This window comes from Anopheles coluzzii, chromosome 3 (genome assembly GCF_943734685.1).
Source record: "Anopheles coluzzii chromosome 3, AcolN3, whole genome shotgun sequence".
Classification (NCBI taxonomy): domain Eukaryota; kingdom Metazoa; phylum Arthropoda; class Insecta; order Diptera; family Culicidae; genus Anopheles; species Anopheles coluzzii.
Genome location: NC_064671.1, coordinates 89,405,225 through 89,419,296, shown reverse-complemented (window position 1 = coordinate 89,419,296; position 14,072 = coordinate 89,405,225). Strand labels below are relative to the sequence as shown.

The 14,072-nt window shown below is 45.2% G+C and overlaps 2 protein-coding genes across 3 annotated transcripts; one reads left to right on the top strand and one right to left on the bottom strand.

Annotated features, from left to right (window-relative positions):
- Nucleotides 1-939: 939 nt before the first annotated feature.
- Nucleotides 940-6,415, bottom strand: LOC120958397 (N-acetylgalactosaminyltransferase 6-like). Of its 2 annotated transcripts, none has more exons than XM_049609061.1 (5): nucleotides 5,064-5,246; nucleotides 2,821-3,197; nucleotides 2,396-2,754; nucleotides 1,448-2,328; nucleotides 940-1,368 (listed from the first exon to the last, which is right to left on the bottom strand). In XM_049609061.1, exons 2-5 carry the CDS (start codon nucleotides 3,042-3,044, stop codon nucleotides 1,186-1,188), a joined length of 1,647 nt encoding a protein of 548 aa, XP_049465018.1. In that variant the 5' UTR covers nucleotides 3,045-3,197; nucleotides 5,064-5,246; the 3' UTR covers nucleotides 940-1,185. The 2 variants fall into 2 exon arrangements, with proteins under 2 accessions (XP_049465018.1, XP_040237102.2); XM_040381168.2 differs by lacking the exon at nucleotides 5,064-5,246 and adding an exon at nucleotides 6,126-6,415 and having other exon boundaries at nucleotides 941-1,368.
- A 4,735-nt stretch (nucleotides 6,416-11,150) lies between these two features.
- LOC120958443 (ATP-dependent (S)-NAD(P)H-hydrate dehydratase) lies at nucleotides 11,151-12,848 on the top strand. The gene has a single exon (XM_040381268.2). The coding sequence runs from the start codon at nucleotides 11,179-11,181 to the stop codon at nucleotides 12,157-12,159; it is 981 nt and encodes a 326-aa protein (XP_040237202.2). The 5' UTR covers nucleotides 11,151-11,178; the 3' UTR covers nucleotides 12,160-12,848.
- The last annotated feature ends 1,224 nt before the right edge of the window (nucleotides 12,849-14,072 follow it).

The window sequence follows — 14,072 nt, the reverse complement described above, 5'->3', positions numbered from 1 at the left end:
ACATGAGAGAATTAACCAAAAAAGACATGGAAAGAAGGGGGAAAAACATCGTTCCCTCAGAACACACCACCTGCATTCGGGATGCATTTTGTAGCAGTTGTACGTGGAGGAAGATTCAATCGTGCTGAGGAGTTGTACTCCCCTCCGCTTTTTTTTTAGTAAATAATATTTATGAACGTTGTTGTCAATTACAAGGTGAAAAGTCGAAGTTTTTGAGAAAGGTTTAGCTACGTTTTTTTCTTTCTTCAATACCTCTTGGTAATGGGGAGCAAACCAGTAAAAAACTGGAAAAGGGGAATTATCAAGAGCAGGAGCAGCTTAAAAACCAATTATCACTTGATAAATGCTAGGTAAACGTACATATTTTGCCTCTTTATTGCTTGGCACTTTACTAAGGCGGGTGTGTTTATGGTGTGAAAACACGGCAAGCTTTTGCGGCAAATTATTTCCATATTGTGTTGATGAGGGGTTAGGGTACCGAACTAGTAGATATTATTAGCTTTATAAATCGGTTGTGTTGATGGGGAAAGATTTGTTGCTCATGTTTTATTTCGTGCGTTGATTACCTTGACATGTAAAAGACATGTGCATTCAAAAGTCTCTTAGCATTGATGTTTAATTTGTGTACGAAATTTAAATAATAAATCAAACATTTCGCAATTTAAACGAAAAAATGTGTAATTAGAACATTGAATTTGTATAAAACGACCTGTAACAGATCAGTTGGAAAACGGCTGTAAATATAGCATGCTGCTTCGCAGTTTGAATTTACGCTTCCCTTGCTTGCCAATAGATGGCGCGCGGTTTGGTCACTGTGGGACAATTCCAATCGAGCAGCGGTCATATGCATTTTTTTGTAATATTATTGTTTAAAAGTCATGTTTTATTTAAAACCAACACAAAATTTGCTAAAATTCCTATAAAGTCTGTTACTTATCGCAATATTTATTTGTATTTTAAATTAAAGACTTACATAAAATTATATACAAACAGTTCTAATTACTTATTACGAGTTGCTCTATGCCAAAGATGCACATTAAACATCTACTCATACGTATACGTACTTCTTCTAAAACCTGAAAAACATGATCTAAACACTGTCGAAAGTCCATCTATATTCGCCAGTTAATTCTTGTCACAAATCACTTATACAGGCACTACGCTTAAAGAACTCACATCCTTCCTTTACAAGAACTTTGCCCCATAAACATCCCAGTTCTGCAGATGGACAAAGTTAACGTATCCCCAGTTCCACTTCTGAGACGCTTTGTCCTTATCACAGCTTCGCACGAACAGCTTGTTGGTGTCGAGATCCGCTTCCATACACCTGCCATGGTGGTCCTTCCCGTGGATGATCATTTTCGATTCCTGTTTTGCGAAGAAAGACAATTACATTAGTGAATTGGTAACAATGTCAAAGCAATCTAATGTCCACAGGTCCACTCACATAGTCGTACCGCCACATCTGGTTCCCCTGCGACTCGTGGCAGCTAAACAGCACAATCTCGTCGTTCAGCTTCGCTGCATCCAGACACTTGTCGTTACTGCGCACGCGAATATCCCGATGATACGACAGCGTAAAGAACTGATTGTTCTGTGGGTGCGTCTTGTTAAACGCACACGCGTACAGCCCGATCGGTTCCTTCGCCTGATGGTTCAGCGAATCAAGACAGAGCCTTGGATTGGCCACACTCTGCACCCGCCCTGAAGCAAACGGCTGTGGATCACGCGGCGGATAGCGTACGAGCAGATCTGGCGCCACCACCTCCAGGAACCACTTGAACGGCTTGCACTGCAACCGTTCGCGCAACTCCCTCTGTGCACTCAGATCACCCGGATCCGTTTTGGCAAACTGTGGGTTCCGCTCGTACAGAAACTGGCTGTACTCGTCCATCCATACCTCGGCGACGCGCTTAAAGTTGCGCACCACAAAGTTAACGCCCCGCGGATTACCGAACGGTGCGTAGCCGCGGTACACGTGGCCGACGCGCGAACAGGGCGCATCAACGAGCCGTCCACCACACTGCCAGATCTTGAAGCTCAGCTCGTACTGCTCGCCGCCCCAGATATCTAGGCCCTCGTCGTAGCCACCAAGCTCCCAGAAAAACTTGGCACTGATCGCAAACAATCCGCCCGCCATGACGGGGCTGTTGAAGGGTTTCGTCGGATCGTCCAGATCTCCCGGGAGCAGTGGCAAGCGTTTGTAGTAGAACTTCCAGTCAAAGGCGCCCCGTTTGCCCTCGTCTTGCGAACGGTACTGGAATGTGTCGTGTGCGATCACATCGATAAAGGGACAGACGCACGTCCTGTAGTCCTCGGCAATTGGTTCTAAAAAGAAGAAGATATTTCATGTCAGTAGAAGACAACATGTATGAGGATTGGATAGGAAACTTACCTAACAATGGAGGCAGCCAGTTGGTGTTAACTTCCGTGTGTGAATCCAGCACGATCAGCACATCTCCCCGAGCTTCTCGGGCTCCAGCCATCCGGGCGACAATCAGCCCGGATCGCTCCGGAAGATCCACTAACCGGACCTTGGGTGCAAGCTCAGACTCCACAAACTCTCGCAGCGGTGTCCAGAGAAAGGGTTTCGTGCTGTGATCGTTCACCAGGATGATCTCCTTCAGCAGCGCAGGAGGCGATCGGTTCAGAACGCTGTAGACCGTGCGAAGAAGAGCACTCCAGTGCTCGTTGTAGAAGATAATGATCACACTAACCGTAGGCAGTTCCTTGAGATATTCCTTCATACGACAACTGTCAAGAGATGCCAACAAACGTTATCAAACTCAAGCTCCAATATCTCGTGCGATCTACACTCACCTCGGGTGTCGTATGTCCGGTACCGATCGGTTCAGAGCGATCATATCGCTTACCACCGCCGAATAGCCATTCTCCTTGAACAGTTTAGCGTTGAGGGCGATATCCTGCTCGCTGGAAAGCTTGTACGGTCGACCCTGCTCACCGGGCCCTGTCCGCTTCGACTCCTCCTCGATCAGCTCGTAATTGTGCCAATCGATCTTTTCACCAGCCACGTTGCGTGGCATCGCGTAAAACCCTTCGCCATCCTCCGCCAGTCGGTAGTACAGCGTTCGCTTGAAGTTGTCCAAATTTTCGTACTTGTGTATGATCAGCAGTACCGTGATGAGACCGCAGCAAACGACAAACAGTAGCTTTACGATCAGCTCACCCAAGAGGGGCTAAATAGAGAGAGAGAGAGAGATAGGAGGAGGAATGGAACAGAAAGGAGGGCAAAATTAACGAAAGCGAAAACAAAGAAGTTAATTGCGAAGATCGTGGAAGCGGGCGGCAATAGCCTCGCCGTCTTCCGTTCTGTTCGTTGTTGATGAGAATAAAATGACAATGAGCAAACATAAATTTGCATACGCAATGACCCAATGACGAGCATATTTAATCGCATTAAATAAAAAAAAGAGTTTGCTTTTTTTTCGTTAACCTTTAAGGGAAAGGTGCGTTGAACGCATGCAATAACTCATCTCCAAACAACATTCTGGTACGTAAAAATCCCACGATCAAGTGCGATCTCTAGCCGTGACTGGTCATAATTTTCAAGCAATAACTTTTCTTTTGTTCTGTTGGCGTCGAGAAAAAAAGCTTAAATATTGATCGTTATGTTAACTCGTAAAGAACCGTACAGAATAGATCAATCGTTAGGGTGCTGGGGATGGGCTAGCTGAGAATGATTTGTCTTGCGCACACCGCGCTCCGCGCTGACACTAATTGACAGGAATCGGTCACTCAGGCAGGTGTTTATTGGGTGATGAAGTGGCCGATCGAACTGAATTGTTGGAACGAATAAGTTGAGCCAACATCGAAAAAAAAATGGTACCAAACAGTGAAGCAGGGAGCTCGATAATGTGAAGAATAAGCCGGTGGATTGGCCTGAGATGACCTTGGGGAATCGTGCCGAAGACGCGGTAGCGACGCATCTTCATTAAGATAAGCTTTCAAGCTCGTTTAAGTTCTGCTTTAGCTAAATGGTAAAAAATAGTAAAATAGTCATGTAACATTGTTAAATGAATGTAGGTTAACGTGCGCGTAAAACATACAAAATATGCTCTTTTTATCTCCAACTAAAACACTGCTTACGAAGTAAAGCCGCTTACTTCGGCATACGATTTAACGTTCAGCACAGTTTCTTTTTGTGTTATGCTTTAGCTCAACACAAGACTTAAATGCCCGCCAAGCCAGACATAATAAAGCGGATGGGGTAATGAGCAAAGGTGCAAAGGGCTTAGCGTGTGTGTGTGTGTTTGCGTGTTTTTTTTTACTTTGTTTTTGTAACATCAAAACTGATGGCCAGATGGCACCATAAAACTGGCCATCTAAACATGGCCTTCACCGTAATTGCATGACCGTTTGGTCTAAGGTGGTTGGAGGTTTTATTCGGCGTTAAACACCGCGAGGGCAATGTTGATGCAACATCATGGTTCTTATTAAAGGTGTAGGAAGTTTTGTATATGCAATTAGTTGAGTTAATTCTATAGAATTATCGTGGCTGTGATCTGATTAACAATTTGAAAAAAATAAATAATAAAACAGAGCTTTGGCATATGGCCCTCTGATAAACATTTTTTGATTTGAAATATGAAATTATTGTTTCCCGAATTTTCCTCCAACTGTTCACTCACATGAAGTCAGGGAAAGTCACTCACATCATTCCAAAAAGATTGCAATTTGTTTTGGCGCATTTATCGAAACGCACACGCTGCACATGTTGCTTATCATTTCACTCTTGCTCTCTCTCTCTCCTCTCTCATTTATATGATAAACGTCTGTCCCCGTGGGGCGTGTTGGAATACGATAGTTGTGGCTTTGTCGCTGGTGGCCAACACACTTGATAGTGACATCCGCTCCATACGTTGCCTAGACAACACTGCTGGAGGGGTTAAAGCGTACCAGCACAACAACACCAACCACTGTTGTATGTCCCATCACAGTAGGCAGTGGCACTGCGAGGAAGGGCTTCGTAATAACCCGAAACCAAACATCGCACACACCGGGAGGGCGATAAAATCAGATTTTATTAATTACAACCACCCTACCTTATCGTACGGCCCTTCACAAGCAACAATACGGACGCTCACAGGCTTTTAGCGCGATTGATAGGGACAGGTTGAGGGGTTATTTGTAACCAGTCATGCATTTGTGAAGCCCTTTAGGACGTTTTGTCTTTCTTGCGTGTTTTATGAGCATTGTAATTTAATTTTTATGACAATCGTCCAAAGCTACGTCCGACTCCCTCAGGCCGAAAACAAAGACTCCCTCAGGCCGTGGTCGGGGGGGCAACCATTAATCATTCCGCCTCATCGCACAATCCACGCGACAGCACGATGGTGACGCGACGATGGAATTTGTCATCAAAACTGCAGTGGAATTAGCATTCTGTGCAAATATCACAAGTAGGCCTGGACTGGACTGACGTACGACACCGGTGTGCTGGGTGTGTTTGGTTAATTGAACAAACAGAACGATCGAACGATGATCGAGATCCAAAAACAACTTCAACACGTAGAATCAACTTCTCTAACGCGTTTCCCGTTCAGTTTCGTTTTGAGCCTCTTTTTTTCGTGAATGAATTAATTAGCGTCCAGCGCCAGGTATGGTGGCGTCGTCCACCGAGAAGATAATCTTCGAGCTCAACGTGCACACACACAGCCACAAAGATATACACGACGAAGATAAACATTATAAAAAATCACACTCGATGGGAAATTCGCGCGGACAAGGCCGCCGAAGATGGGCTAAGAAGATGTGTTGTGAATTTCCTGCCGCCAACGGGCATCTTCAGTTCTGCAAAAGGGGGCGACAGAACGGTTTGATTTATAAGCACCACACCGAGGGGGGGTTCTGGATTAGCGAGGTCGATGGAACGAGTTTTTATTTGTCTTAAATTTCGTTTCGTTTTCCCGTGTGGATGGCAAGCGATCGCGAGCAACGGATGCTCTTGAAGATTCGCTTTGCATTCGGTACCGTCTTCTCGCATTTTATTGGGTCGCCTTGGCAAGAAGAATACCCCGAAAGTCGGAAGAGTGCACCAGTATGCCGTGCTTTAAGGTTAAAGCAATCTGATCAGAGCTCAAGAGTGAAGAACCTGCAGTAAGTACCTTTCGGTGTGAGGAATGCTTCAATTGTCGTAGCACTCTTGGAACGCGCATGATGATCGAATGCTTTCCACGTGCTTATTCTTCGTCACGCGTGTTAATTTTCACATTTTCACAAACACGCACCAATCGCTAAAAGCTTCTTCACATTTCCAGCCGCACTGTTAAGCTTTCGCGCAACAATTCCCACCAAAACACGTCCGCGCTTCCAAAGGCACCGATAAACACTGACTGCCCCGGTTCGGCAGCCCTCGCGACGTTTGCCGGCAAACAGCAAGGGCCGTCTGTGTCGCGATACCGCGCTTAACCACCGAACATACACACAGACACGGCCACTACGAAACCGGCAAAACAGAACACAATCACCTTTCGGTCGGGACGCACGAGAAGGCTTCGCTGGCCGGTCCTTCATTAGCCGCGAACCGGCAAAAGGTTGACAAGAGCATTCGGAGGAGGGTTGTGGAGTTCTCTTTTTGTCGTTCTTTCGACTCCCGAAAAATGCCACCCCTCTGTTGTGGGCTTGCTCGGTTGATTGTCGCTTTAGCTGGGCTGCTTTGTGGTCTGAACCCTGGGACGGCATTTCGTAATCAGAACGAGTTCGATGCGGGGACGCAGTCGATTACGCGTACACGCGAAAGGGGTCCAAGTTTGGTCCGGTTTTGTCCGTCCGGGGGACTATGGTCGATAGAATTCGGCAGTGAAAGTCGTACCGTGTGCGTACTGTGAGAAGGAATAGGAGGATATGTTGGTGGGTCAAATGGTTGGCGTTTGCCTTTTGCGCTGATATTCTCGAATGAAGTGCTTGAGGAGCAGTGATGCAAAAAAAAAAAAATGCTTTTTGGGCGTATTTTTGGTAAATCAACATGAGGAGAAAGGTGTATGCTTGTGACTCCAACATTGCACATGCACTGGCGCTTGTCGTTTGGAACCTTTTCATGACTTTTTACCTTTAATAATCGGACACCATTTCGAAGAGATTGTACCGAATAATGTCCCTAAAGATAGAGTTGCCTCGATCGGTGTCCGACGGTTAACGCAGGACTGAAGGAATCGTAATTTCACATGTTTCCCTCCAAAATGGGAGCATGTTTGCATGGAGTGGGAGACGGCAGCAAGTCCCATTAGGGAGTGTGACACATGTAAATGAAGTCATTTGTGGGACACATACGCTTGTGGAATTGACCGGAATGGAGATTGATTTTGGTGAAGGTGCTACATGATACATGAATCGATTGCACAATTCCACGAATCGTCGATGGGTAAATAGGCAATTTTTTCCATCAGTGCTTCAACTCATTTAAATAATTCAAATACTCGACAGAAAGTAGTGATTGATACATAGCTAAACACATTTTCGAATGAAATTTCAAACTGAGAATAAAATTCGTTCACACCAAAACTGATTGTTGTGGTTGGAAAATGTTTTGTAAAAATGAACATAATTTTCACGACAAACACATCGGTTAATATATATTTTGGGTTTATTTTTTATATGATTAAATTAGATTATGAAATTAAATTGAATATAAAACTAAATTATTCTTTTTATTCATGTTAAAACATCATCATATGAATGAAATTGATGATGAATCGTTCCTGAGACGTAATATTTCAATTAAACGGATCATTTAAAATAGATTTCATTGCAAAAGGCGGAAATATTTCAAGCTATCGACAAAGAAAGGCCTATTGCTTGAAAGGTACAGACGAGCAGAGTGACCAGAAACACCGATTTATCTGTATTCCTACCGATTTACAGATGACCGCCCTAAAACTACCGATTTTCCATTTATCCTACCGAAAATCACAGATATTTGATTTTCCAGTCGTTTAGGCCCGTATCTGTGCTCCATCGCATGCGATTTTATCGCACGTGCTGTTAAACGCTTTTTCGTATCATATTGCGATTATTTGGATGATTTTAATAATATAACGATTATGAAAAATTAAGTTGAGATTGTTCCTACAAAACACCACACATTTAGTTTGACAGATAAAATCGGATGCGGCGTCCGACGAAATCAAATTTTTTTGATTCCGTCGTACGACGAAATCGCACGTCCGACGTTATCTGTCAAATCTCATATAAAGTTTTGACAAGCCTTCCGATAAAATCGCATCCGATGGAGCACAGACACGGGCCTTAAGCTTAATCTGTGGCGCTTGGGATGCTGTTTCAAGGATCGCTATCCTAATTTGTTACTTATCGCGCTGATGTTTTGTTGTGGACAGACCGCTGCCTCATCCTGAGGGCTCGCCGTTGACAGCAGGGCTGTCATCCGGTGACGTCCTCAGTGAGGATCGCGGCGCGAGCAGGAACAGTTGTCCTCTCCCCGCATTACGTGCGTGTGTTGATTGTATTACCCATACCAAAGAGTAGAATAAATAACGTATTCTGTTTGTGCCATACAACACGTATCATGTTTCATTTGTGCGGACACAACATGTCCCAAGTGCCACAAATCCACTAAACGACCACTAAACGGCTTCTAAACGACTCAAGTTTTCTACCTAAACGGAATATGGAAAGAATTCGTTTAGCAGACGGCAAACGACTCATGCATTCTAAAAATAGCGAAAAAGCTGGTGGTGCTCTCTGTTGGTGGGATACCCCAACCAGTTGAGCTTCATCGCGTGGAGGAGAGCTTTCTCATTTCCTCTGTACTGTTGTATGGTTTCGCATTGAAGTTATGCATCGCTAGAACTAGAACGGCGAGACGATTGTTTAAATACTAAACTTCAACGGAAAGTACCAGCACTGAAGCAAGTGAGATTTGAGTAAAGGTCGTTGGTGTTGATACCCACGTATCTGACCACACGACCATTCATATAGATCTTTGCTCAGAACGTTAGAAGGCTATATAGGTCATGATAAGATGAAACTTGTTGAAACACATGGCATGAAAAGGATAGCAATATAATAATGAGTTGTAATACTACGCCATCTATTGATCAAACCAATGAAGCTGTGGAGCTTTCATTTTTTTCTATGGATATTCAATTTCCCAGTCGTTTAAGCTTAATCTGTGGCGCTTGGGGTTTGTTTGCCTGGCACTAGAAAAATGCTACATGCGTTTTGAATTCAAAATTTTATCCGTTAAAATTTAATGTTAAATAAGTAGAAAATGTCAGTTGTGGGGATTCCGAGAATTGTTCGCCAAAGAAAATCATTTAAATTTGAATTCGAATCTCGTTGTCAGCGGTTAAAGCTTACCCGACAGACAAAGAGAATGAAATTTTCAGGCAAGGGATAGGTGGTCCTATCCTTTGGTCCAACCACCAGCTTGGTGGTGAAGGTGGTCATAAAGATGAGGGTGTATTTTTGGTCATAGAAACGAAGGTTAAATGGTTGCGTTCTCAACAGCCCAAATAGCCAGCTCGTACTTTATAGCTGATTTAGGGCTGTTTAACGAAAAATCGTTCCAATGTCGTACTTTGTGGCTGATTAAGAGATAGACGGCACTTTGCGGAACTATGGAGCTTTTTAACAGGCACATGGTACTCTTTGGAACTTTGCGGCTGATTAATACTATGTGTAGGGTTCATGATGGAACTTTAAGGCTTGTTAAGAACGTGTACCGAACTTGGTGAAACTTCATAGGTTTTTAATGCATGACATCGGTACAAGGTGGGTCTTGTCAAAGTGTCAAAGACTGACGCCGTCAATCATCTCATTGCTGCTGTACAAGTTAGATGAGTTCTTTGAAGAAGGGATTTTGAAGGAAGTGATTGTGATTGTTCATTAAATTGTGATACGTTTCGTGTAATTTATGAATATTAAGGGTTTAAAAATATACACATGTACACAAACAAAACAAATCCTGTTGTTTATTTCATCGATGACACTTGCTTGAAAATAAAACACACAGAAAAATAATCCCCGGCACCGTAGCTTAAGGAAGCTGCTTAGGCGCTATTTAGAAGGACCGCCTGGAACTTTGATGCTGTTTATCTACTGCAAAAGGCGAATTAGAGCAGCGATCTTTAGCGTGCCAAAATGAGCTGCTTAAGCAATTCTGGCTATTTGGGAGTGCTCCTGCCGAAATCTGCCAATATAATCTAGCCACACTGGCCCGCAGGGCAAAAGCTCGCTCGAAAGGTCAACAACCGTCGCAAAACGTCAAAAACGACCGTCACCAGCGCCTCGAAATCGTTGCGAGTTTCGCTCGCTGGCGATGTCGGTTTGCAGTACATGCGACGCCGGTTTTGACGTTTTGCGACGGTTTTGCGACGGTGGCCGCCAAAAAGCTCGCCTTGCCCTGTGGGCAAAGTGACCAGAAATACCTATGTATATTCTCAATTTGAAGGAGGGGTTTGAAGGAAAAATATAAATTTGTTTAATCATTGAACTATAAAACTCAGCCAAACAATCAAATCAATCTAAATAATCCAGCGAAAATCAAATGACAGCACGTACGATAAAATCTTATCCTATGGAGCAATGCTGCGGCCCTAGGCAGTCGCGTGGAGCCCCGAGAAAAAGAACTGGCCACCACTAAGAAAAAATGTGCATCTTAGTTCTTCTTCCGCTTAGAATTCCTAGTGCACCTTCAGATCGACACTTCAGAAAAACCTTCATTTGTGTAACCGCTGAACCAAATCTAATCCATATCCTAGATAAAGGATGCATATTCTCGTGAGATGGAACTTTCGTTTTGCGCATAAGTCCCCCCCCCCCCATCCTGCTTAACACTTCTTTCGCTTTTACTTCTTTTAACTCAGTTAAGTTTCGAGTTTTAACCTGCCGAAAACTACCGATAAAATTTTGATGCGCCTACCGAAAACCGACAAAATAATCTGGCCACACTGCAGACGAGCCCAAAACGAAACACCCAAATTTGAATCCTATTTTATTTTGATTTTAGGTAAAATGATCATCAACAATACCTTCGTTCGAGTTATAATCACTAAACTGTTGCTTTGAACAGAAACGATGCAAACGAATCATTAAAAGAAAGTCATTCAATGCTAATGTTTCCAATTTTGATATTGCTTTACTGCTGCTACAGCTGTGCGCATCACTGTACGCCCAGTGACAGTAGTGTCAAAACACGCAATGTCAAACCGTGCGCTGGCCGCTGCGATAAAACAAATCGTAAAAAACGTAAACACCGTAACTCGGGTGGCGAAAATTACGACCCGTGCCGGAATGTCGTCGGAAAACAAGTCGCCGCTGCTGGAGCGGGCCCGCAACATAGTGCCTCACCTCGACACGGACCGCCACAAGGGCCAGGCCGGCCGGATCGGCATCGTGGGCGGCTCGCTCGAGTACACCGGGGCGCCGTACTTTGCCGCAATCAGTGCGCTGAAGGTGGGCGCGGATCTGGTGCATGTGTTCTGTCCGGATGCGGCCGCCCAGGTAATCAAATCGTACAGCCCGGAGCTGATTGTGCACCCGCTGCTCGACTCGATCAACGCCATCATCCAGATCGAGCCGTGGCTCGAGCGGCTGCACGTACTCGTGATCGGGCCGGGGCTCGGGCGGAACCGCCAGATAATGCAGACGGTGGCGGAGCTGATCAAAATCTGCCGCCAGCTGCAGAAACCGCTCATCATCGACGCGGACGGGCTGTTTCTCATCACGCAGGACATCAGCCTGGTGAAGGACTACTACGGCGTGATACTGACGCCGAACGCGATCGAGTTCTGCCGGCTGTTCGGGAAGGACCGGGACCAGATCATGCTGTCGCTCGGGCGGCTCGGAGCGGGCGTGACCGTGATCGAGAAGGGACTGAACGATCGGATCTACGATTCGCTCACGCTGGAGAAGTACGAATGTCCGCAGGGCGGTTCGGGGCGGCGGTGCGGCGGACAAGGCGATTTGCTGGCCGGGTCGCTCGCCACCTTCTACTACTGGGCGCTGGAGTCGAAGCAGGAAATTAGCCCCGCGATGGTGGCCTGCTTTGCGGCCAGCACGCTCACCAAGACGTGCAACAAGTACGCGTTCAAGCTGAAGGGCCGCAGCATGACGTGCAGCGACATGATCGACCAGATTCATCCCGTGTTCGACGACCTGTTCGAGCACAAGAAGGATTAGGGCTGGTCGCACCGGAGCTGCCAGCGGTCGGCTCACGGCTCGACCGTGGCGCTCGTTTACCGATACCTCAGATCTGCACGTTCTCTACTCGTCGTCGTCATCGTCATCGTTCTCGTCAGTGTGTTCATAGTTGTCTCTGTTCATCCAAGCTCCGGCAGCACGGTGGTCTGACGATTGCAAACGAAATTGTAACGAAACACACACACACACACATTGGAGTCAATTGGTTGCAACGAAACTAGCTCTCGCTACCACAGGCCACAGGGACGGGATCATTTGGTTTCTGTGTGAAACAGTCAGGGTGAAGGGTAGTTTAGTAGGAAGCTAATTTTAAGCATGATAGAAAGACTAGACAAAGGAAGGGATCAGGCGCTGGTGCGTCTGCAGTAGGTTTTCTAGCTCGTCATCACGTGGCATCTCACATCTTACGCAGTACGGCTACCCAGCCCCGGTTTGATATCGGGTGCACTGGTGGCGGTGGTGGTGGTAGTGGTGTAGCGGCGTACGAATTTAAATTCTTGCACGATTTTTTAAATACAATTCACGATTGGGTGGGAACATCATCGAACGGGGAAGAAGCGCTACTTGGGACTGTAAAGAGGCGGGCAAAAATTAATTGTGAAACATGTTTTACCAAAGATACGAAAATTCCAATAAAGACTAAATGCAACTATCGAGATTAAAATGAACATAGTTAAAAGGTTTGGTATGATACATTAATTGGGAATAAATATCCTTTAAACTATTAGCACTCTTTATCCATTCGTTGGAAAATTTCACTTTTCGAGCTTTCCAGCTAGCAGCGTAGAAAGCTTTCCCAAAAGCTCCTTCCCCACAGTGATGACGAATAATGTGCAACACATGGTTAATTTGGGCTATTTTTATCATTATATGGGTTTTATGTAGAATTGTTGTTCTTTTTATTTTTATGTGTGTCACAAAAAGGAATTTAATTTAACAAACAACATGAAAGGCAATTGTAATAAAAAAGTATTAACCCCTCAATGGTGGATTCCTCAACAACGTGCAGAGGTTAATTAGTGTACTTTACATACCAATCAGGTGCCACTGAGTTCGAAACCATCGCATCGTCGTCTACCAATCGTCGAACGAAGTCTTTCCACCATCGCAGTCGTGCTTCCGCGACATGCTTGCGCTTGAACTTGGGAGAGCTCAGCGCGCACTTTTTGCTCTTTCTCTGTGGCGTTGTGAACAGCTGAAAGTACTTCACGCAGCAAACGAACAGGGGTGGATCTCTGATTGATACTGAACCCCATCGCTGTCTCTCTGCGCTCTACGCGTACATCAACGCTCTCTCATCACGCAAACGAGCCGGTCGCGCAAGTCTCGCCGTGGTTCCATTGATAAACAGCACAATACGCAACGCGGTCGTCGTGATAATTCGCTTTTGCGTGGACGCTCCCGCCTACTGTATCGATATTTGCACTCCCAGTGTTCTTCTTGTGCGGTTTTGACCCGTCTGATAATCAAGAGAGTGGATCAGAGTGCATTTATAAATAGACGGTGCGATCAGAAACACTTCAATTTGAATAAAAAAAAGCAATACATTTTTGTGGTATAGAAAAGTGCATTCTACCGAGGACGGCGCAGTCTGTGCTTGCAATTTGGGGTGTGCTCTAGTGGAGTAAAAACAGTGCCGGTGCCTGCAAAGACAAACCCATCTTACTTTTCCTTTGTGTTGTGAATATTATTATTCTCTTCTTGTGGATAAATTTCCAGTTGACAGGAAAGTGTTCGTCGTGAAGAAGGGGAGGGTTATTCGATTGCCAAAAAAAGCATATGAACTTTGCTGGTGTTTGAGCATAGAACGCCGCAACGCGTATATGAAAGAGAGCTGAGCGAACGAATAATACTCTCCCAATGACAGGAGGGGATGACGAAATCGTACCGCA

Bases quoted from the DNA above. Each gene is read 5' to 3' on its own strand.
- LOC120958397 (XM_040381168.2), bottom strand. From the start codon at position 6,176: ATGCGCGTTCCAAGAGTGCTACGACAATTGAAGCATTCCTCACACCGA. The intron at 3,198-6,125 runs GTACTTACTGCA...CTCTCTATTTAG, and splicing joins AGCATTCCTCACACCGAAAG to CCCCTCTTGGGTGAGCTGAT. The intron at 2,329-2,395 runs GTAAGTTTCCTA...TCTTCTTTTTAG, and splicing joins CTGGCTGCCTCCATTGTTAG to AACCAATTGCCGAGGACTAC.
- LOC120958443 (XM_040381268.2), top strand. From the start codon at position 11,179: ATGTCAAACCGTGCGCTGGCCGCTGCGATAAAACAAATCGTAAAAAAC.